Source organism: Spinacia oleracea, chromosome 4 (assembly GCF_020520425.1).
Source record: "Spinacia oleracea cultivar Varoflay chromosome 4, BTI_SOV_V1, whole genome shotgun sequence".
Taxonomy (NCBI): Eukaryota; Viridiplantae; Streptophyta; class Magnoliopsida; order Caryophyllales; family Amaranthaceae; genus Spinacia; species Spinacia oleracea.
In genome coordinates, this window is record NC_079490.1 from 182135434 (window position 1) to 182158109 (window position 22676).

Genomic DNA, 22676 nt, shown 5'->3' on the forward strand with positions numbered 1-22676 from the left:
ATCCTATCTGGATTTGTAATTCTAATGGATCATGCTATCAACTTTTCTTTCAGATCATCACGACATACTTGTTGGGAATTTGAGCCCTGAGGTTACAAATGCTACCTTGTTCGCATGCTTCTCTCCTTATCAAACCTGCTCGTAATACGCTTTTCATCCTTTGAACTTACCATTTAGGCAACTTTTTCATATCCCAACTGTTGGTGGGCACTCCAGGGGTTTTGGATTCGTTTTATTGGAAGCCAACAGGTATGACGGAGTAATTGTTTTATGTATTTACGTATTTAATGGTATGTTTGATAATATATCATGATTTATGTAGTTATATGCAAATCTGACCTTCTGTGACTCATGGTAATGCCGCGTGCACTTTGTGAAAATATCGACTCGAATATCAAAGTTGTGAACTGCCTAGCTAACTGTGAGGTAATGTTTCTCATCATCCCTTCACTTTTTGTTGGATATTAAAGTTCTAATAAATCATGTCATTGTTCCTAATTTTGTGAGAGTTTCTCATTAATGATGACGTTTAACACCTTTGCATTTGTCTTATTCCATTCCATAGAAATGTTATAAATTTGCATTCCTTTTCACTGAAACCTACCAACTTTTTTGGGTGGAGTGGTTAGATAAGAAAAATTGTGATATTTGCAAGTGATTAAGATATCTTTGGATAGTTTAGTGGTTAGTATCTATTTGATTTCCCTATTGTATAAGAGGAAAGGTGGCAAATCAAGGTGATCCAATGACTCTACTAAGTAAGATGGACAGATGGGACTGTATTGTTTAATAGAAGACTTAAATGAATCTGATGCATATCAGAAGAGTTTATTAGTGACATTATACGATCAATGTATCACAACAAAATTATGTGGTGCCTATTTAAGGTAGTGTGCGATGAATGATTTATGTGCTTTTTTCAGGGTGGTGTACATAGTTGTGACATTTTCAATGTTCAATTGCAGTTTAAGGAGATGGGTGGGAGGATCAGGGCCCTGGATCAGTCTGCAGAGAACAAGAAAGGTTTTGCTGACTGGATGAACAAGCTAAAACCTGTCAATGAACTGTTATTTTGGTCAAGCGGCATTCCTTATTCTGAACTATTCTTTCTTTTCCCCATTCTTGAATTCTTTTTCTTCTTCGATAAATAGAGATATGTGATTCCTGTTGTCATTTTGTCAAGCCGCACATTCTTATGCATCCTGATGATCACCTAATCCTGGAGGATGAAAGTGGAAGAGTTAAGCTGGAGGATCTACACTTTTTCCTTCTGTTTATGTGACATGTTTTTTTTTTATCCTTGCGTTCCCGGGAGCAGAGAAATTTTAGCTATACAACACCACCCCCTCAATAACAAGAATCTCCTCAGGTACTTTAATTTAGGGCTTTTTATCTAATGAATTGTTTTAGCTTAATTTTTCTTCAATTTTTATTCTTGAGATGAGATATGTACAATATATGTAGGCTACCTGATGCTAGAATTTGTATGTTGATCATGATTTTAGGTTAGGAAAAGAAGAATTTGTTATTGTTGTGTGATGTGTCAGCTGATTTTGTTTTTGTTAAACTTCGTAAAAGATGATGATCAATGTTATGGAGATATCAATTAGTTGCGGCTGAAACTAAGCGATCATTGCAGATTCTGTTTCTTTGTAACCTGTATTATATTTGGTTTTTGTGTGTGTTGAAAATGAGCGCTTTCTTTGAAATCTGCAATTGCCTTTAAAGCTTCAAGTAATTTCTGGCCCGATTACTAGGCAGGGCACTGTAACTCATTCATAACATTGTATAATTAGAGTAATGCTTGCTCTTGAATTATGCAGGTTACAAATGGTGTACTGTTCATAGCTTCAAACTGCAGCATCGGAAATGTTTATCAGTATGATCCTAACTTCGAGTCTTCAGTGTTCGATACCATACAGCTCAAAATCAACAAAGCGTGCAACATCCGCTGCAATAACGCCTACACATCTGCAATCATCAAGATAAAGGGTCAATTACATTGCCCTATTTAAATGCATGTATACAATTAAACCATATGCATTACAAATACATCAGTTTTAACTGCATCATTATTACATTAATACATCAGTTTGGTTATTAGCTACATTTTCACATTTGACCATTCATATATAACCCGATTTTTTACCTACGCGTTTTAGCATAAATTCTCCGTATATAGCGCGCACGGTCCAACAACTAGTATATTAAAAGGCGTTGATAAACAAGCCTATGTGCCACGTGGCACTCGCACTAATCTCATTTCAACGTTCCATGTCATACACAATTATTTAAAAATGATAAATATGTGTGGTACAAGTCTTGAACCCGTGACCTCTAATTTGTAAACCAAACAATTAACCACTACTCCAAATCATATTATATGTCATTTTTTCATAACAAAATATAATAAATGACAATTTAATAATACAAAGTATTGAATTTATTTAAAAATCTTATATGTGTATCAACCCGGGGCATCGCCCGGGCCCAAGTACTGGTTTTAAATTAAAACATGAACTACGGACAAAAAAGACAATCAATAAATGAGTCAAAAGCAAAAGTTTGACGAACATATGATTAGATTAATTAATAAGAACCAAAAACAATCAATTAATCAACTGCAAAACGTTGACGTACGTGCGCAAACCCCTACGTTTTAGTATTTGAATGAATATACATAAAACCTTGCCTAACTTAACATATCAGCTGGTTTGCCCGAGTGGTTAAGGGGGCAGACTTAAGATCTGCTGCACATAAGTGCGCGTGGGTTCGAACCCCACAGCCAGCAATATTTTTAATTTATATACAATTCTTCTTTTTTCTTTTTTTAAAAAAAAAACTTTTTACCTCTCAACTTCAGTTTACAAATTTATTCAAACTCATTGTTTTGAATTTTCCATCACACGGCAATAACATTACGGAGTACAGAGTATAAGATTGCAACAATTTCTAACGATAAAAAGTAAGTTTTAACGATGAATTGAGTTTCTTGTAGTAAGTTTTAAAAAGTGTTATTGATTTATGTATATTAGTACACATTTTTGTCAATAATAAAAAAAAAAATATATTGCGAAATCACATACGTCGATTTATTTTTAATTTAAAAATATTAGTACAAATCTTAAACAATAATGATATCCTAACAACCTTCAAATCTTCACAAGATATCAACCAAGTACGATACACATCTACTATAGGTGGCTAGCATTAACAAACTTATAGTACATAGTATCAATTTAGTACCACAAAGAAAAACTTCTCAAGGCAAAAAGTTTTCCATACAACACTTGACTATAAAATGTAATAAAAAACCTTCAAGACTCGGCTTGGAATGGTATGGTTTGATTAAATATAACTCGGTGGGGGTAGACATGACCCAAGCTCTATCATGGCTCGGTTTAGTTTGGTTGAATTTCACCGACTTGGAACTCACTTCGAGCTTAAGAATCTTTATCGAGCTAGCTAGTCATGATAAGAATTCTTAGAGCTACTTTAAATAGATCTGCTTCAAGTAGATCTGCTTCGAGCTTTCACTCGATAAGCTGATAAACCATATTCCAACCATAAACATAGTACTCCCTCCGTATTTATTTAAGAGATACACTTAGTCGGACACGGGTATTAAGAAGAATAATTGAATAAAATAATAAAGCAAGTGGGGTTGGGTAGATATTTTAATGAATAAACAAGTGAGGACCATGTTATTTTGGTGGGTGGGAGGTGTGGTGGGTTTATGAAATTATTTGTTTAATAGGATAGTGGGTCATAGGGTACATTAAATGTATTATTTAATTAGATATTGGAGTTGATAAGTTACTAAAAATGGCTACTAAAAATGGCAAGTATATCTCTTAAATAAATACGGCCGGAAAAGACAAGTGTATTTCTTAAATAAATACAGAGAGAGTAATATATAAGTAATTTTCTTAGCCTACACTAAAATAGTATTTTTAATTTCAATAATAAAAAACGGAATGCGTACCTGGAGGCCAAAAACGGTTCTTATAGCCTCAAGAAGACCGGACATGAGATAGAGACCAAAATTAGCAGTCCTTTTTCTTTTGATAATTGTGTGGGCTTTTTGGATAAATTGTAAAGGATTTGTAACATCATCGACCTCCAAATTAGGAAGAGGTATTTCAATATTTGTGATTCGATTTCCCCATGTTTTTCCTTTGCGCATTTCTTCTACGCTTAAGTTTCCTCCCACATTTCTAATGTTAACAAATATTGACGCCGTGGATCTTGTGTCTTTCTTTAGTCTCCCTTGGTCTGTTTCTGTTTCTTGGATGTACAATCGAGTTCCAAGAAATATAATCCCAACGATGATATCATTAACCGTCTGTTTCACAATAGTAACGTACATCGATCTAGTTGTTAGAATTTCAAAATAGCTAGTTTGGTATATATAAAAAAGAGTGATAATAAATGTCGCAAGTTGCGACAGCTTTACGTATCAGAGTTTAATTGGTACATATAGGCGCCACGTATGCTATGCGTCATCAGAATTTTTTACTATGAAAATACGTAAATAAAGTAGTCGATATAAAGAAGGAAACAAATTAGAATATTAAGATTTTCATAACTTTTTTTTGTAACATGTATAAGTTATACTAGATTAGGTCCCGTGCAAGCACGGTTATTTGAAAATTATTAATTGACCATTTTTTTTAACTGAAATATTTATCCCTTAAATCTATTGCGTAATTAATAAATCTCGAACGTACTCATTTTATCATATAATATACAATTTTCGCTCTATTACGTATTATATATTTTATATGTTTAATATGATAGATTTGACCAAATTAAATATTTGATATGCTTAATATGAACAAAATATTGAGTAAGAATGTTTTTTTTATTATTGATATGATTATCTGACTAAATATTACCAAAATGTTCTAATAATGTCATATTTAATAATCCTATAATTTTTTCTATTTATAAACCTTTATACAAAAGGAGAGAAAATAAAAATAGAATAAAGTAAATATTTTTTTTAGGAAAGAGTTTTTGGCGGGGGAAAATCGCACCAGGAATTGACACGTGTCATTCATGGTGTCTCTTTTAGTATATAGTAATAGATAGATAAGTTCAATATTTTAGTTTCCAATTTAATTAATGACAAATAAGCCTGACATGTCATCATTGTGACACGGCTTAAAGATCGCATGTGACGACCTTTATCATTTCCGATAAAAAAAAACACGACTAGCTAGCTAGCTAGATGTCTTACCACACCAAGAAGTCCCTTGATTGTTTTGACATGATTGAGAGACAAAGTGAGCGAACAAACTCTGGTTGAACCTAGACGACTCATATCCGTCTTCCCGGACCTTATTGGGGTACGATCATCTTCCAAAAACATCGTTCCAACACCTTGTCCAAATTCATACAACGAATAAAATATTGAAGATATATATTTAGGGACAACCATCAACATGTTCATCAATGTTTGACTAGTATTATTATTACGCTTCTTCAATATTGTAGTAGGCCTTGGGAAAGATATAGGAAGAGAAGGATCATCGACTCGTTTAAAGCAAGTAAGAACACCTCCCATTAGAGATGTACCATCACCAATTGCATGGTCAATCTTGAATATGAATATTCCTGCTGCATCAATGTGTTTAGGGTTGTTAATTATGTGAAGTTCCCATAATGGTTTGTGTTGTGGAAGTTGTGAAGTTGCTATTTTGGATACATAGTCATCAAAATGTTGACTATAGTTTTCTGGTGATAATTCTTTTGGGAAATTTGGGATTTTTATATGATCTTCCACATTCACTCTCACTTTCTTCCAACTTTTCCTGCCCCTTTTGTCTTCAACCTGTCCATGCATGTAAAATTTATGATCAAATTAACTCTTTATATAATACACGTACGTAAAATCATGCATGCTACCTCTATTTTTCATATCTATGTTCAGAGTACGATATGATATAATATGATATGATATAACGTACTAATACTTGTATATATACGACTAAGCTAGGAGAGAGATCGAGAGAGAGGAATATATACCACGACAGAGGAGAACCGAGGATGAATGTTAAGGAAGACATCTTTGAGGAAAGCAAGGATGGATGTAAAATCGATAGGGTTAGCCAATTCCAAAAAGGCAAGAACATAGAGTGTTACAACCTCACTCAAGAAGTATTCTGAAGTTGGACTAACTGGCTCTACTTCTTCTACCTCATGCAACTCTAAGCTTGTGTTTACCTTACTACTTTTGGTGTTTACTCTCAATCTCATATCCATTTTTAATAAGTAATTAACTTGATTGGATATCTTCAAAATTAAGACTAACTATGGTCACCTATTTATAACATTTAGTAATGCATGGCTAATTTAAGTAGCAAATCTTAAATTGAATCGGGGCATTTGAAAAGTCAAAGCACCAAACGTTTTCGCTATGCAAATTTCATTCTTTGCCGTAGTACGAGAGATAAGTTATATACCCTCGGATTAAGACTTAGGGTTTTATTATCTTCCTTTTATTATTTATACGAAGTTGTATTTTTCTTAAAATCAGACCAGGTCAAATAAAGAAGGAAAAAAAGGTACTCACAGAAAACTTTCAGACCATAACAGGAAAAATCGGACCAGCTCAAACCAGAAAAGTATTTATTCTCTTCAACTGGTATGGTCTGATTCTTTTAGTTTCTGATTTAGTTTGGTAGGTTTGCTCTTTTTTTTTTCTGCCAGGTCTGATCTGATATAGTTTGAATTTTTTTATGTGAGTGATTTTTAATCTTTCTGGTCCAATGTGACCTAAATTTTCTAGTCTGAATTGAATTTTTCTTATTTGGTCTGATTTTAAGAACAAAATAATAATAGAGAACATAGCCTTAAGAGTAGTGTCCCAGGCCAATTCCCATCAACATTTTAATTTGGTGGACCTCCGTACAATTTATAGTTATTGTAAAGACAAGGTTTGCAAATTTGTGCGGTTAGTGAATAGTACAATTTATTTGGTCTGTTTATTTTTCCTTAATAATCGCGTAAAGTGACAAACGGGAAAAAAATTTAGATTCGGAGGGAGTAAGATACATCATGTGATTGCCGTAAATTTCAGGTAAGTAGGAAACATGGTCTTAAACTCTTAATTAGGTAGCTAGGTTTTGTGGAGTCAGTAATTATTTGTTTATGTACTATGGACGTTTCTAATGAGGTTTCTTCTTTATCTTAAACCGGAAACTAGTATGTACCCGGGATAACTTTACTTGTATACTTTAAATTTAGGGTCCGTTCGGTATCATTTTTTGTTTCCAGATTTTTATTTTTTACAAAACTAAAAACCAAAATATGAAAACTAATAAAAGTAGTTTCAAGTTTTTGTTTTCAGTTTTCAAAATCAACACGATTGTTATAGGTATGATTGTTCATGATTCAATCTAAATCATATGACTTTTAAAACTATAAAACTAAAAACTGGCAGTAATACCGAACGAGCCCTTACTCATTTCAAAGTTCAATTTATTAGAATTTTGGGGTTTTTTTTTGTAATTTTGTTGGAAATCGTATGTATAACGGAGATTGAAACTATATTATTTCTCCCCAATTGTGTATTATCTTATGGATAAATTGTTTTAATTTTACCACCACAAAAAAATCAAAAAGTTATTTTTTTACCATCTAACAAACTAAAACTTGTATTTTACCACCTAAAAAAAATTAAAACTTGTTTTTTACAACCTGAAAAAATGGAAAAATATATGAAAATGTTATGTAGAGAGGCACAATAACGGTAATACTTCTTATATGTTCTATTCTTCCACGATTTCATGTATTTAACTCTCTTATCTTCCCCAACTTCCTCATGTATAAATTTACATAATTTTTCACCACCATTAATTCACAAAAATTGACAAAATTCAATGGAAGTAAAGAGAGAAGGGTGAAAGAGTTAAAGAAAATCGCACATGAAGTGTAAAACGTTGGAGAAAAATTGAATTAGGTAGTCATACATAAAGGTTACATCTATTTTTTCGCTTTCAGGTGGTAAAAAAATACAAGTTTTATGTTTTTTTAGGTGGTAAATACAAGTTTTAATTTTTTTAGGTGGTAAAAAATAAATTTTCAATGTTAGTAGGTGGTAAAAAAATAATTTGTCCTTTTCTTGGTTAAATTGTTTTTTACCACCTAAAATTGACAAAATATTTTTTACCACCTTAAAAAATATAAATTATTTTTTACCACCTAAAAATTGAATAAATATTGTCTTTTACCACCTCTTAACTACAAAATGGACGAAAACGTTATGTGAATTAATGGTAAGTAAGGGAAAATGTTGGCTTATATACATGAAAATCGTGGAAGAAAAGAAGGAAATAAAAAATATAGTCGTTGAAATAGGTCTGCATGAAGTTTCCATCCATCTTTCCGTTTCCGGCAATATCATCGTTTCCGGAGTATTCATTTCTTGCCTGTGACGATCTCAGCTCCCACTGAAACCAAGATCCGTCGATTCCGAATATCCATAGATGGAGTATTTAATGCCATTAAATACTTGATCCGTTTACGTACTATTTGTGTGACCCTACGGGTTCAGTCAAGAGTAAGCTGTGGATTTAATATCATTAATTCCACTTGAACTGAAGCGGCCTCTAGCTAGGCATTCAGCTCACTTGATCTCACTGAATTATTAACTTGTTAATTAATACTGAACCGCATTTATTAGACTTAACATAGAATGCATACTTGGACCAAGGACATTATTTCCTTCAATGATATCAGATAGAATCTCGTTTTTACATGATTATTGTTTTTATCAATATATATAAATTGAGTAATAAATTTATTATTCTCTTTATAAATTTTAGTTACACCGAGGAGCTATTTTATTTACTCTCTCCGATTTTACTTTCTATCCTCATCAGTTTAAATCCCATTTGTTTCACTCTCTCGTGCCCTCCTAATTTTTTGTATTTACCGTAATCGTAAAAAAAAAAAAAAAAAAAGAAAAGAAAGCGGAGGGAGTACTAGAAACTAAAACTTTGTGCGTTTATGTGGAAAAAGCCACTACTCTATGTGTTTGTTAATTGGGATTGAGGGTGTGAAGTGTGATTATACGTTTTAATCCTAATCTAGAAAGGTTCTCATGTGTTTGTTTAATTTAAAGGGAATTGAGAACAAATTAATAAGAATAAGAATTGAAATTCTCACCATTTTAATATATAGAGGTATCCATTGAGAATTTGGATAGATTAAAAACACCATGTATTACTTTTAAAATTTAATTATTCCCCTGAAAATAGAAAGGAGATCGAAGTGAATTTATTTTTTATTTTTTTAGGGTAGAGAGTATTTTTTAAAATAAGTGTAAATTGATAAATAAATAAGCAATTTCAAATTTCCCTTCGACACTAACAAAACAAAGGAAATAGACTGTTTATATAAATACCCCTTCATTAACTTTCACTCAAAACAAACCCTTCTGTTAGGTGTGAAAGTTCGATTTTCGGTTTGGATTAAGGCCAAAATCGAATCCAAACCGAACTATTTCGGTTTTCATTTTTGAAACCCAATCCAAACCAAATAACCTTTTAATCCAAACCAAACCAAACCGGAATTTTTATTTTCAATCCAATCCAAACCATAAAACCGAATTTTCATGGGCTTTTCATTTGGACTTGTTTTTGGGCCTACATTATACCTGTTTTTAGCCAATTTTCGGGCCCTTATTATACTTTTTAGCCAAGTTTGGTTTATTCGATTTTAGTTTGGTTTATTCGATTTCAGACTTTTCAGTCCAATCCAAACCATAAAATCAATTTTTTTTCAAAATCTCAGTCCAAACCGAACCGAATAGGAAAAAAAACCGAACCGAATTTCTTATTCGGTTAGGTTCGGTTTGATTTTCGGTTTTTTGCTACCAAACTTTCACCCCTACCCTTCCGTGCATCAACATCTCACGTACCAAACGACCCCTCCATGCATCAATATTCTCACTTACCAAAACAACATATGCTTTGGCAAATTGGCACTAAACAACTCTATCAACTTTCACTTTCTAAGAATTTTCTCATCTCATGTTTTAGAGGTGAGCGATCGAAAAAATACATTTTGTATGTTGGGTGTATTTATTATGGTAGGTGGTAGGCAGTAGTTAATTTGATGTAATTTGTGTATTAAATGTAAAGAAAAGAACCCTAAGAGCATCTTTAATGGTAAGCTAATTTGATAATTAGCTTCTTATGTCACATAAGATTTCAAACTATTTCATTGTCTAGCTAATTTTTGCTCCAATGGCTAGCAACTAGCTTGTTATTTAAATTGGTCCCATTTGGCCCACTTGTCAATTAATTAATTGGCAATATTTGGTAGCTAGTTGTCAAGCAAATTAGCTATTTGCTTGGCCAAGCTAATTTATTATTTTCACTCCAATGGTCTAGCTATTAGCTTGAAACTTTTATAAATTTCAAGCTAGTCCCTAGCTACAACCATTGGAGATGCTCTAACACGACTTTAATTAACCCTCTTGATTTCTTGGTCCAAAATTTACGAGTCAAACACTTGAAAGTGTTAGAAAGAGATCCTATTATATGTACTTGGGTGTACAAGGCATCTTGTACACCATGCTTTTCTATTGGTTGAAATGACATATTTATTGTCTTTTACTCTCATTTTTTAGTGGGTTTGATAATGTGTCAACAAATTAATGGTGGTGTACAAGAAAATCTTGTACACCTATCGTACATGTAGCCTTTTCCGTTAGAAAGGTAAGAGGATCCCCACTCCAAACACCTCCACTGATAAAATTGAAATTTGTTGAAACTCAATATTACTAACTTGTCCCAACTTAGAGAAAGAGGAGAGAAAATACCAACTTATAACCTTGAAAAGTTACTCTGACTATTTCCAATTCGTTTTAGTGTGAAATTTCTATTGAGTTAAGTGGGTCGAACTCTCATCCCCTTATTGGGTTGTCCAGGTCATTTCATATTCTCTAAAATTTAACAAAATTAAACCTCAAAACTCTAAGAATTTAAGGCAAGTCTTACCTGATTCAAATATATTGATGTAATCGATGGATTGCATCTTGTTAAGGTCGTAAACTCGTACTAGATGAATTGTACGTACTTAGCTAGATAGTTACAGCTCATTACTGGAGTATGACGTTCATACTTGCATGCTGGCTGCTGCCATAACTCATAAGATTCATGTGTTAGAATTAGATTAATATACGACGAGGAAGTGAATTATTGTTTGAATTTTTGTTTATGTGTAATTAATAACGTTTCAACGATCACGTTTTAATTGAAATTCTAACTACTGTACAAGTTTTTGGATGGTGGTAAAAGTCATCTCAGAAATAACTATACCCTATCTCTTGTCCACTATTATTTCAAACTATTATTTCAAGTGTAATTAACTAGCTCTTGAGCTTGTTTAAAGAACGGGCGGTTATATGGTGGTTGTTTAGCCGTATTGTAAAAGTCTTAATTTTATTGAGTGCTTGTGATTCTAGTATGATTTAAACAGAGATGGAATTTTAAGGTTGAAATAATCTATTACTTTACTATATATTAAAAGAGACACCAGGAATGACACGTGTCAATTCCTGGTGCGATTTTTTCCCGCCAAAAACCCTTTCCTAAAAAATATATTTAATTTATTCTATTTTTATTTTCTCTCCTTTTGTATAAATGTTTATAAATAGAAAAAATTATAGGATTATTAAATATGACATTATTAGACAATTTTGGTAAATTTAGTCAGATAGTCATATCAATAATAAAAAACATTCTTACCCAATATTTTGTTCATATTAAGCATATCAAATATTTAATTTGATCAAATCATCATATTAAACATATAAAATATATAATACGTAATAGAGCGAAATTATATGATAAAATGAGTATGTTCGAGATTTATTATTACGCAATAGATTTAAAGGATAAATATTTCAGTTAAAAAATTGGTCAATTAATAATTTTCAATATAACCGTGCGTGCACGGGACCTAATCTAGTATGTAAGTTAAAGGAAGGTTTTTCAATGGCTACCAAAAAATGGTAGCCACTATAATTACAATCAATCTTAACCTTTTAATTTCATTGAGCAATCTTGTCCGTTCATTTACTTGACCAAACAAAAAATTTAGAAGGAGATGGAGTGGAAGAGGTTGAATGAATATATAAATTAAATATACGGTGACTAGATGCCGAATGAGGAAGATGAAGTGAAAGAAGCGTTAAAACGGTAACTCTCTTGTGTTTATGTGTTTCTCTCACTATAGACTCTCCACACAAAATCAGAAATAGGGTTAATTGGTATATATAGTACCAAAGAAAAAACTAGATCAACGGTGTAGAAAAGCTCACGTAGCCCATAACAAAAGGCGGAAGAGATCCCGCTCAGTTGTGCGCGCGCACAAAATGCCCAAAATCTGGCAGTAGCTCCGTTGAAATATGTGCGTGCGCACAATACAGCGGAAGCCAATTGCTTCATTTCCTTTCTTCCTTCAATTCTTCTTCTTTGCATACTTAGTAAACCCAACTATATTAATCCTCCATTGAGGATTTAATTCACCTATACACAACATACTTCGTAGGAATTATTATCATACTTCGTATTATGATATGGAACTATGGATACATTTCCTTCCCTTCACACCATACATGCACCTTGCTCAGAAACTTGCGGTCACTCTTTGAGTCAATTTGTTGACTTTTTAATCGGAATTCTGATCGCGTTTCTTTGAGGCTTGGCAGTGCTGGATGACACAAGTATGTTCTTTACTTGGGCTGATTATACGACTTGTACCTTATGAGTTCTCCTGATGTTCATTATACATTAGCTCATGCTCATCATCTCCCATCTTCTTTGGGCCAAAGCTTATCCCTTCCATGGGTAATTTGCTTGCAGAGCTCAGTTCTCCGTTTGATGACAACATCGATGAATGAACTTGATGGGAACATAAAACTCGATAATCTGGCAATGCTGTATTTTCCTGTATCTGGTGAACTTCAACTCGATTCAAACACAATTTTAACACAAAGAAGTATACATAAATATGTTTAATTTCCAATAATCTGCAAAATTGACAGATAAAATGGGTATATATGTCTTCCCAAAGGTGCTAGATTACAGCCATTTGTTGAGTGAATCAACTGAATGAACTATACTGACATTTATCAATATATCGATTTCAAATATCCAACTTGTTTAGTACACTATAACTTAAGACAATACTATACTAGTCTTATTGTTTTGACCATGCAATTCCTTAACAAAACTAAACAAGACTAAAACTCAATCAATCAACATAAACAGAATACAATACCTAAATTACTGGTTATCCCACAGAATTTCCAGACAAAAAAAAAAATACAATCTTTCATCTGTATCTCTCTATACCTTCTACACTCGATCGTTCTGCTGCTGATGATGATGATGTTGCTTCTGATTCCTGAATGCATTGTTGCAATTCAAAGAAAAATGGCCTCTATATATAATTCTGAATTATTACAACGACTCATTCGAGTTGATGTAATAAAATAGACATTTGCACTAACAATTTGTCGAATGCAAGATGCACAATCATAACATCCAAGGAGTACAGGGAAAGAAGGTAATTTGTGCAGATTTTGTATTTTGATAAAATCATGCCTTTGAACGATGGAAGGAGTCTAGATGATGGTGCCCACATAGCCGAAGCCAACAATGAAGAAGGAGATACTTTGGAGGAAGAAGTAGACGTAGTAACTCCACTTGCCATACATAAAATCATAGCACCCAATGGCGAAGAGGAATACTCCAACTATCAACTCCAAGAAGTTCATTCTGTCAAAAGTGTTTCCATTCATCAACAACAACATGTTAACAACAGTTCTTAATACAAAAATCTCACAGACCAATAATCAAACAAGAGACAATATCAAGTAGCTAGTGTGTTATTTTACCTGTCTAGGACCTTAGCTCGCACTTTCTTCATTGCAGCTTTGATACTGGATGATTTCTCTTTAGCATTCCCCTTGTTTTTCTGTGAATCTCCGAGTTTCTCAGTCACAACCCATTCGTTTGCCCTGCCTGCTTCGAAGAGCCCGATGAGTGTCGCCTTAGTCCGATGCAAGGACATCACATTCTCAAACAGGATCCAGTAAAACAGAAGGTGAATTGACCTGTTGTAGTTCAGTTTTAACATTATAAGCAAAAGTCTGGAACCAGAAATGAACCATCAAATTGATATGAAACAGACCTTGGGGTTCCAACAGAGTTGAGGATGGTGATAATTGAAGGGATGTAAACTGATCCCCAAATTGGAACTTCAACTTCAGGAATAAGTATTGTCAAAGGAAGAATCACACAGTAGAAGCAAAAGGTAACCATATGAGCTGTGATCTTTCGCACTAGGAAAAAGCTGTAGATTGTGTACACTTTCTTCCAGAATCTAACATTCTGCAACACAAAAATGAAATGAATTCATCAAACATGTTAACATAATAATCACAATGTATTATCCATCATTTGGATATTGAATGCAATACTGACCTTATTTCTGACAATCTCCATCACCATTTTCCTGAAGAGATTAGCAGGGCCACAGGACCATCGATGTTGTTGAAACCGGAAAGCCTTGAAGGTACTTGGCAATTCACTTTTAACCTGATATTCAACAACACCACATTATTAACATGAATTTGTTGATGCAACACTTTTAATAAAATAAAATGCACATTGCACATGTTATTATGTTCACAGTTGGATCCCTAGTTGATGTTCCATATGTTTTGAGTTTTTAAAGAAGCTCTTGTTCTTTTCACCATCAGAAAAAGTAGTATACCTGTAGATCACCAAGATAAACAAATTTCCATCCACGAAGACTGGCTCGAACAGCAAGATCCATGTCCTCAACTGTTGTTCGATCCTTCCACCCTCCGGCCTCATCAATGGCTGCTATTCTCCATACACCAGCAGTTCCTGCATTTTCAGCAAATAAGCCAAATATCAGTTTTTCCTCTTATTTATACACTCTGTAATATGCACTTATTGATTCTCCATGAATGGATTTCATTTTCTGCTCTTCAAATATTACTGAACATGATATTCATATTAGCCCAATTTGATATTTTTGTCATGTTTGACAACATTTTACCTATGAAACGCGTTGGATGCTTTATTTTGTGCTAGGGTATCATACATTGCATTGAGACTTGAGAGTATGAAACACTACTACATTGTCTACTTATCCAATTGAAACTATGGCCCTGTTCTTTAGAGCTGAACTGAACTGAACTGAATTTAACTGAACTGAACTGCCAAAATAAGTCCTGAAAATGAAATTAAGCCAAAAAGAACAGGGTCTATGTCCGGGTTGAGTACTAAAACTAGTCTGTAACCATCAAAAGTTAGCCTTGTCTTGTTCACCTTACTTTTGTTGAACTGAAGTGTTAACTTAATACGGAGTATGGAGTATAAGTATAACTTATGTTTACTGAGGAAAAGTTATTATTAACCATACAGTAAAACAGAAGATAGAAACAAAAAAATTGTAAATTATAAATTTAGAGTCAAAAGACGTGAGTAATTTAAGGTATGATTGAGACATGAGAGATTTGACAGAGTGAGTGAAACGTGTCACATGAAGGTTGATTAATAATTTAATATAGCAGTAACAGTTCCTGAATTGTGTCAGGCATAGGGAACATGAAAGTAATGGGGGGAGAAAGGAGAAAGTACTCCGTAGAAAGATAAAAGTAGTTTACCATTGAATCCAAAGAAGGCATGAGTAGATGACCCCACTTCTTGCTCCACTTTAAAATGGTAATCAAGTGACATCTCTTGCATTCTTGTCATTAGACATTCGTTTGCATTCACTGTACATTCATATCAACCATTTCTTCAACCCATTAGTATTTACTACTTCGTATTTAGTAACAACAACTCGCATAATCAAATTCAAATTCAAATTCAAATAAAATTAACCGAATATATTTAATTTGTGTTACATTTGCATAAGATTCCAAGTCCACAACAATAATTGAAACCTAATTACTCCAGTAATTTGTGATTTGTTTTAATAAAAATGGTGGTACCATTACTTATGAACAGGTAGTGTCGGCGGAGACATAGTAGGGTCCACCCCATTTGGCAGGTTTTAATCAGAGAGGGAGTGAGTAAGTGTCATAGCTCAGCAAATAGCCTACTTTTAAATGGTATATTACCACGTGCTAGTGGGGTTGCCCAACTGCTCTATCACGAACTCTATCACGAACTCTATCACTCACTCTAGACTCTAGATTTCATTTCCCTCTTCTTTTTTATCCTCTTCGTTGACCAATTAACACACCTCGTACATTATTCGACTAAATGTACAAATTAAACCCATGGTAATTCTATAAATATCAGGGTGTCATTTTTTCGAGGAAATGGGATTGGACACCACTTCAATGCCAACGACTAGATATGATATGGAGTAACAAATGAAGTAAAACTCAACCCTTGCAAACTCAACCCTTGCATCATTGTCAAAGTCCACCAAATGATTTTTTTATGAGACGGATTTATAATAATTTATTAACGTGATACATATGACAATAACCTACCAAAATCCATTCTACTTTATACTAGCCGACAACTTAATAAACTACTAAGTAAAGGGAAAAAAAAGAGTTATATTGAGCAAAATGAGCAAACACAGTAACATGGACTGTTATGCAAAAAGACAAAGCTAACCCCTAAAATTTAGGGTTGATCACAATTTACAACAAAAATAACAGAAAATAGTAAGAAATCGAGAAGATGAGGATGGAGGATAGTGGTAGCAATTTTGTTGTTTAGTTTAATCAAGCTTTAGAGTGAAGAAAAAGAAACAAGCCACTTTAATTATAACTTTAATCAGAATCAATTAGTAGCATTACATGCATTAAAAGATGTGATATTATCACCATTATCTCTTAATATATAAAGATTAATTAAGCTGGAGAAGATAAAAGGGTAGATTGACTGATTGATTGAGCATATTACAGCTAGGTCCCCTTGGGTACATTTAGATTCTTATTAGAACTCTCTTTGTTTAAATTATTGTCTTCTTGTTACCCATTTCATTAGATTAACTTGTACTCTCTCCATTGTTTTACTAGTTCCGACTTCCGACTAATGTCGTCTTTGGCATTCGACGTTTATCTTTCTTTCCCATATTACACTACAAGAAATTGTACCATTAACGACGGGAAATCCCGTCACTAAAGACCAATAATCATTGATTAACGACGGGATCTCATGTCGCGAACCCATCATAAAAGGGGGCCGTCGTTAATGCAAAATTCCGTCGTTAACCCATCGTAAAAGACATTTACGACGGGATTTTTGACCCGTCGTTATTAGATTGTCGTTAAAGATACAAATTCTTGTAGTGTTACCACGTTCATTTGACTTGTTTGACCAATTGATGTTACTTGTTACTTACTCTGTATGATCAAATATTTCTTTTGAATCCGTGTTTCGCGTAACGGGTTAAAAATGAAAGACCCATCTACTCCTTTTATTAGACTTGGAGTATTTAATTTTAAAGTGGCTATAAGACAAATTAAGGGCCGTCATCAACCCGTTAAAGAAGGGAAAGAACCCGTGAATGGTGGACACCCGATTGAGAAAGAAATCAAATTATTTGTGAAAATACACACAAATTGAAATGATTGGTAGAGTTTACCTAAAGCATATAAAAGAAGAAAATATTAAAAATATACAATGAATTTTATTAGAAAAGTAAGTTAAATAGTCCACCGACAGTTTCTCACTCTAGAGAAAAAAGAAAAGTATAGGATTCCTCCTCAGTCCTCACTAATCATAATTAAATTCGCATATATGTGAAATTATTTAAGTAATATAAGTGTTTTACAATTTGATCCTTGACATTTATTTATAAATGTAGGGACACTTACACTAAAAAAAGATGGACGTTTTCTTAGATGATTGAGTCACACGTAACAAATACCGATTACCGGACACTTAACACCCGAGTGACAGAGTGAGTACTAGTAATGGCATGTATTAAAATAATAATATACTTACCGAATCTCCAACGGCCTTGAACAAGGGCTAATTCAGGGTTGTGCATAAGGAACGGGATGGCTCGTCGGAGGTAATCGGGCTCCGGTCGGAAATCGGCATCGAAAATGGCAACATGCTCGCAATGCTTGACGTAGTCTCTCTTTAAACCTTCCTTAAGAGCACCAGCTTTGTAACCAACCCGGTTTTCTCTTATTTGGTATACTATGTTAAGCCCTTTGCTAGCCCATCTTTGGCATTCTAATTCCACCATATCCTGCCAAAATCAAATTCATTTGTGTCCCAAATTAAGTAACCTAACGCACAACTTTAGTGGAGTGCAAATTATGTGGTTTCAAATTTCAATAATATTACCAATTATTACAACAACAAAATGTGGATCAGTAACATTAGGACAAATTACGATGAAAAAGTAACAAATTATGTCGAATTTTCCAGTAAATAAATATATATGTCCAACTTTATTTGCTTTTTCAATAAATGAAAAGCCGTAAAGGTCTAGTCATAGAAATTGCATCCTAACTTAGATAACATCTTAAGCTAGTTAATTACCGAGAATGAAATGTTAGGGGTAACATCGGCTTTCTTTATTTTGCCTAACAATTTCATGAAAATTAACTTCTGATTGATTGATTTCCATTCAAAATGAGGTAAATTGAAGCCGAAAACACGAAACCATAATTGCCCCATTTTCGGAAAGAAAGCAACACTTTAGTAATGAAGTATAAACATCTATCAATCATGGGTATTTTTTTACATCACAATCATGGTTAATGACAACTAAATCATTTTTTTTTAGCAATAAACACATTATCTTGATCCTCTACCAAACTCTTTTTTTTTTTTTTTTTTTTTTTTTTAAATTTTTGTAACAATGACTAATGAATCAATATAATAAATGTAAAATGTAAAACGTAAAATAAATGTTATTTAAGGAAAAAACAGAATTAGGTTGTAATCCTAGTACAGTAGGCTATTAAGTTACCAAATTGCCCATAGAATTTTACCTTGATAACCGGGTCAGTTGAGTCATCAAGCACTTGAATCACCATCCGATCAGCCGGCCATGAAAGATTACAAGCTGCTCCAATTGATACTTTGTAAACCTGCTCAAAATTACCCATTTAATGAATTAATTTAAGTAATTAATCTAATTACTTAATTAATTAAAAATAAAGAGAGTAAAACCGACAACTTTTGTTATTTAATTTCACAATTATCAAAACCAAATCAACCAAGTGGCACTAACACACCACCAAGTCAAAAGCAACAATCTACCATGATTTGTGTGAACCTAAAAGAAAAAGTCTAACTTGATGCAAAAACAAAGAATGACATAGACAGACGGGATCGAAAACCAAATTGCTAACAAAATTTATCAACTGAGCTAAAAAAGAATGAAATTACTTGGTATTAGAGTGAGTAAGAAAAAGGTATACCTCTCTCTCATTGAACATAGGGATTTGAATAAGAACATGAGGGAACTTATTTGAGCCGCCCGTTTCAATATCATCAATAGAATCAGGTAATGCTTCCCATTTGTAACGTTTTTCAGGCTTCTTCCAGAACAGTTTAACAAGAACAATTACAATACCCATATAAAGCCTTTCCATAAACAACATCAATGACATTGCTAAACAAACAACCACACCAAGTTTAAGCAATGGTACTATCAATGGTGTTTTTATTGTCTCCCACATTAATTCTAATTGTGATGATAAATCTCCCCTTGCTTGTAACAGCTGATCTTGAATTAAATCCGCCATTTTCACCCCCCCAAAACAGAGGATTTGGGGTCAAAAACAGGGGATTTTGGGTCAAAAAAACAGAGGATTTCTTTGGGAATTTCACAATGTGGGTTTTTTTTTGAGGTAATTAAGTTAGTTAATCCTCCTCTTTTCCTTCAGTTTTGTGCCAAAACAGTTCTGTTTTCTTTCTAGCAAAGTAGAAGAGAACAGAAAAGTATTGTGGCACTAGACTAGGAGAGAGAAAGAGAGAGGAGTAGAAAAGGGTGGGTGGTGGGAAGTGAGAGTAGAGCAATGTGATGATGAGAGAGAGTTTATGTAGATGTTTTATAGTCAATTTTTATTTGATTTCTTGCCTCATTAATTACTCTCTATTCTCATTTTTGTTTTTATCCTTTTTCTTTTATTTTTTTCCTTTTTGGTTGATGCCTTTATTTATTTCTTTGGTATATTTATACCTCAATATTTTTGTCACTTTAGTAAAAAGAAATTACTCTCCCTCGGTTCCAAATTAATCGTTGTATAGATTAAACAAAAATGGAGCTAAAGGAATATTTTTATATCTCTATATAGTTAAAAGGGAAACTCCCGATGTGGCATCAAACTTCGGGAGTCCCCTATTCTTCCTTTATTAAAACCTGAAAATAAAAGTAGGTATAATTAGAATAAATAAATAAATTACAACTTCTTATAATAAAATATAGAAGAAAATTAGCATGTAATATATTTTTTCGTACATTCAAGATCGTAATAAAATATAGGCAATAAATCGAAACTAGAAGATATATCTAGAATTACATAACAATAATCTAGGAGTATTCAACTTCACCTAGAAAAAGGTACTAGTTAACCATTGTTGATTTGTTTACCTAAAAAAAGGTACTTAATATTTTTTTTAACTTCTAACAAATATTAGTGTTTCTTTTGTTTTCCATGTAATGCAAGAAAATATGAATATTTTTTAATCAAATCTACACAATGGGAGACAAAGTAACCAATTGTTCTACCATTTCTATCAAAAAAAATTGTTCTACCATTGATGAATTAAGGTTGTTATGAATGCGAAAAAAAACCGAGGGATTAACCAGAGAGTGAAAATTGAGATCATTTTTATGGAAGCAATGAAAAAACACAAAAAACAATAATGTAACACGTGGCGAGCAGAACTTTATGTTTTAAAATGAAGTATTTGTATAGATTTATTATTAATTATATCTAATTGCCACTTTAACTAAAATCACGTGTTCATTGTCAATAAATATTTCAAATAAAACAATCAATTACGGAGATATCGAGAGTAGTTGATTCTAAATACAATCAAATATGAAGGTAGAGGAAGATAATCAAAGTTCAATAATGCCTTCATTCTAGACTTATGAAGTTGGTAAAGATCATTGCATAATAATTACATGGTAAAGTGAAAATCGTCACGTTAAGTGTGGTCCCCATAAATTTATGATAATATCTTTTGAGATTTTATCACCTCCACCTACGTTTAAAGATGACACCACAGTATACCAACCTGTTTAGGATATGGAATATCACACTTGTCAATTTATAACTTCCAATTGTTAATCAATGATATCTTAATCTGTTGGTTAAGTTCGATGGGTTCAAGATTGAGGGGTTTGTGTTTGAAATCATAAATCATCTCCCTACCCTAGTTTGTAACTCATACAACCCTTCTTAATTATTTAAACTTCCTCCCTAACATAATACACAGACTTAGGTGTAAAGATTGAAAAGAAAGGAGAGGCTTCATAATTTTATTTATTTTTTTCTTTCGTGTGTGGCTAAAGAAGGGCAAAGGCTTGGCAATTTGGCAAATAAATAAATCCATTAACTAACTAGTGAGACACATCTATAATACCCTAATTTAGCCTTAATCAACTAATTAGCTTTTGGCGTAGTTAATAAGAGCTGCTTTATTACCTTGTGACCATGACCTTTAAAGTTGATCTAATTTATTTGTGAGAGGTTCCGATCTAATAAAATCAAATCGTTCATTTTACTCTTTAATTTGTTTGACATTATGCCAACTTATTAGTTCTTGGTGTAGTTGATAATTTGATATATAATTTTCCCCTTATCACCTTAAGATCAAAATTGTTGGTGCCTTTAATTCACAAAGAAGGGTTGTATTAATATAAAGTTTTTATTCTTAAGTTTCTTCAACACAAATATTGCCCATTACCTCAAATTATCAACAAAACAATCAATCAATTACCAATGTAAAAAAGAAAGCAACTATTCACCCAATCCTTAATATCTTAACAAAGTTGGAGCTAAACTCACTATTTTATACATACAAACCAAGATTTGTTAACAATTTTAGGATATTATGAGCAAAATAAACAAACGAGAGAGAGAGAGAGATAGAGAGTACCTAATTGATTAAAGATTTTGCAATTAAACTTGATAATCACTTAATTGGTAGTTTCTTAACCCTTTGGAAGAAGAGAGGAGTAAATAGTCAATGGAAAATTGACTTTGTTTTCCTTTATAATTTTATGTTTTTGTTACCATGTTATATATACAAAAATCTATTGAATGATTTACTATTATCTATGACGTTATTTTGGGTTGATTTTGGACGGAAAACGAGAAAAAGTAGCACGATTAATTGATTTCCTATTTTTTAGGTAAATACTCCGTAATTAATATTGATTTTTTCCCTAAATAGTAAGTGATGGAATTATCAATATGCTACGTACTACTTGATAAAGTTTCCTATTTATAAAGTAGTTAACTCAACAAAAAAAAATTCCTTTAACCCCGTAATTTTTTGTAAGGCATTAGTTTTTTCAGAGAAAGATAATATGTGATGTGAGCCATTGATTTTTCATCTAATGCTCGATATTGCTCAAACTCTACCTTGTAGAGTTATTTTAGAACTCTATAAGAT

At 32.7% G+C, this 22676-nt stretch overlaps 2 protein-coding genes and 1 non-coding gene across 4 annotated transcripts; 1 reads left to right on the forward strand and 2 right to left on the reverse strand.

Moving 5' to 3' along the window:
• Window positions 1–1661: 1661 nt before the first annotated feature.
• LOC110783669 (wax ester synthase/diacylglycerol acyltransferase 6-like) lies at window positions 1662–6414 on the reverse strand. Of its 2 annotated transcripts, XM_056827171.1 has the most exons (4): window positions 6031–6411; window positions 5243–5836; window positions 3986–4345; window positions 1662–1971 (listed from the first exon to the last, which is right to left on the reverse strand). In XM_056827171.1, exons 1-4 carry the CDS (start codon window positions 6265–6267, stop codon window positions 1930–1932), a joined length of 1233 nt encoding a protein of 410 aa, XP_056683149.1. In that variant the 5' UTR covers window positions 6268–6411; the 3' UTR covers window positions 1662–1929. The 2 variants fall into 2 exon arrangements, with proteins under 2 accessions (XP_056683149.1, XP_056683150.1); XM_056827172.1 differs by lacking the exon at window positions 1662–1971 and having other exon boundaries at window positions 1978–4345; window positions 6031–6414.
• On the forward strand, window positions 2709–2791 carry TRNAL-UAA (transfer RNA leucine (anticodon UAA)). Its single transcript has one exon. It is a non-coding gene; the product is annotated as a tRNA-Leu (tRNA).
• A 6695-nt stretch (window positions 6415–13109) lies between the features above and the next one.
• On the reverse strand, window positions 13110–22281 carry LOC110783689 (glucomannan 4-beta-mannosyltransferase 2). Its single transcript, XM_021988032.2, has 10 exons — window positions 22158–22281; window positions 19466–20409; window positions 19034–19132; window positions 18030–18282; window positions 15722–15832; window positions 14800–14936; window positions 14508–14621; window positions 14215–14414; window positions 13919–14137; window positions 13110–13799 (listed from the first exon to the last, which is right to left on the reverse strand). The coding sequence occupies exons 2-10, from the start codon at window positions 19790–19792 to the stop codon at window positions 13646–13648; spliced, it is 1614 nt and encodes a 537-aa protein (XP_021843724.1). The 5' UTR covers window positions 19793–20409; window positions 22158–22281; the 3' UTR covers window positions 13110–13645.
• Between the last annotated feature and the right edge of the window lie 395 nt (window positions 22282–22676).

Bases quoted from the DNA above. Each gene is read 5' to 3' on its own strand.
- LOC110783669 (XM_056827172.1), bottom strand. From the start codon at position 6,267: ATGGATATGAGATTGAGAGTAAACACCAAAAGTAGTAAGGTAAACACA. The intron at 5,837-6,030 runs GTATATATTCCT...ATGCATGGACAG, and splicing joins CTCGGTTCTCCTCTGTCGTG to GTTGAAGACAAAAGGGGCAG. The intron at 4,346-5,242 runs GTAAGACATCTA...ATTGTGAAACAG, and splicing joins TCAAGGGACTTCTTGGTGTG to ACGGTTAATGATATCATCGT.
- LOC110783689 (XM_021988032.2), bottom strand. From the start codon at position 19,792: ATGGCGGATTTAATTCAAGATCAGCTGTTACAAGCAAGGGGAGATTTA. The intron at 18,283-19,033 runs GTAAAATTCTAT...TGATTTTGGCAG, and splicing joins CAACTGACCCGGTTATCAAG to GATATGGTGGAATTAGAATG. The intron at 14,622-14,799 runs GTATACTACTTT...GTTGAATATCAG, and splicing joins TTTATCTTGGTGATCTACAG to GTTAAAAGTGAATTGCCAAG.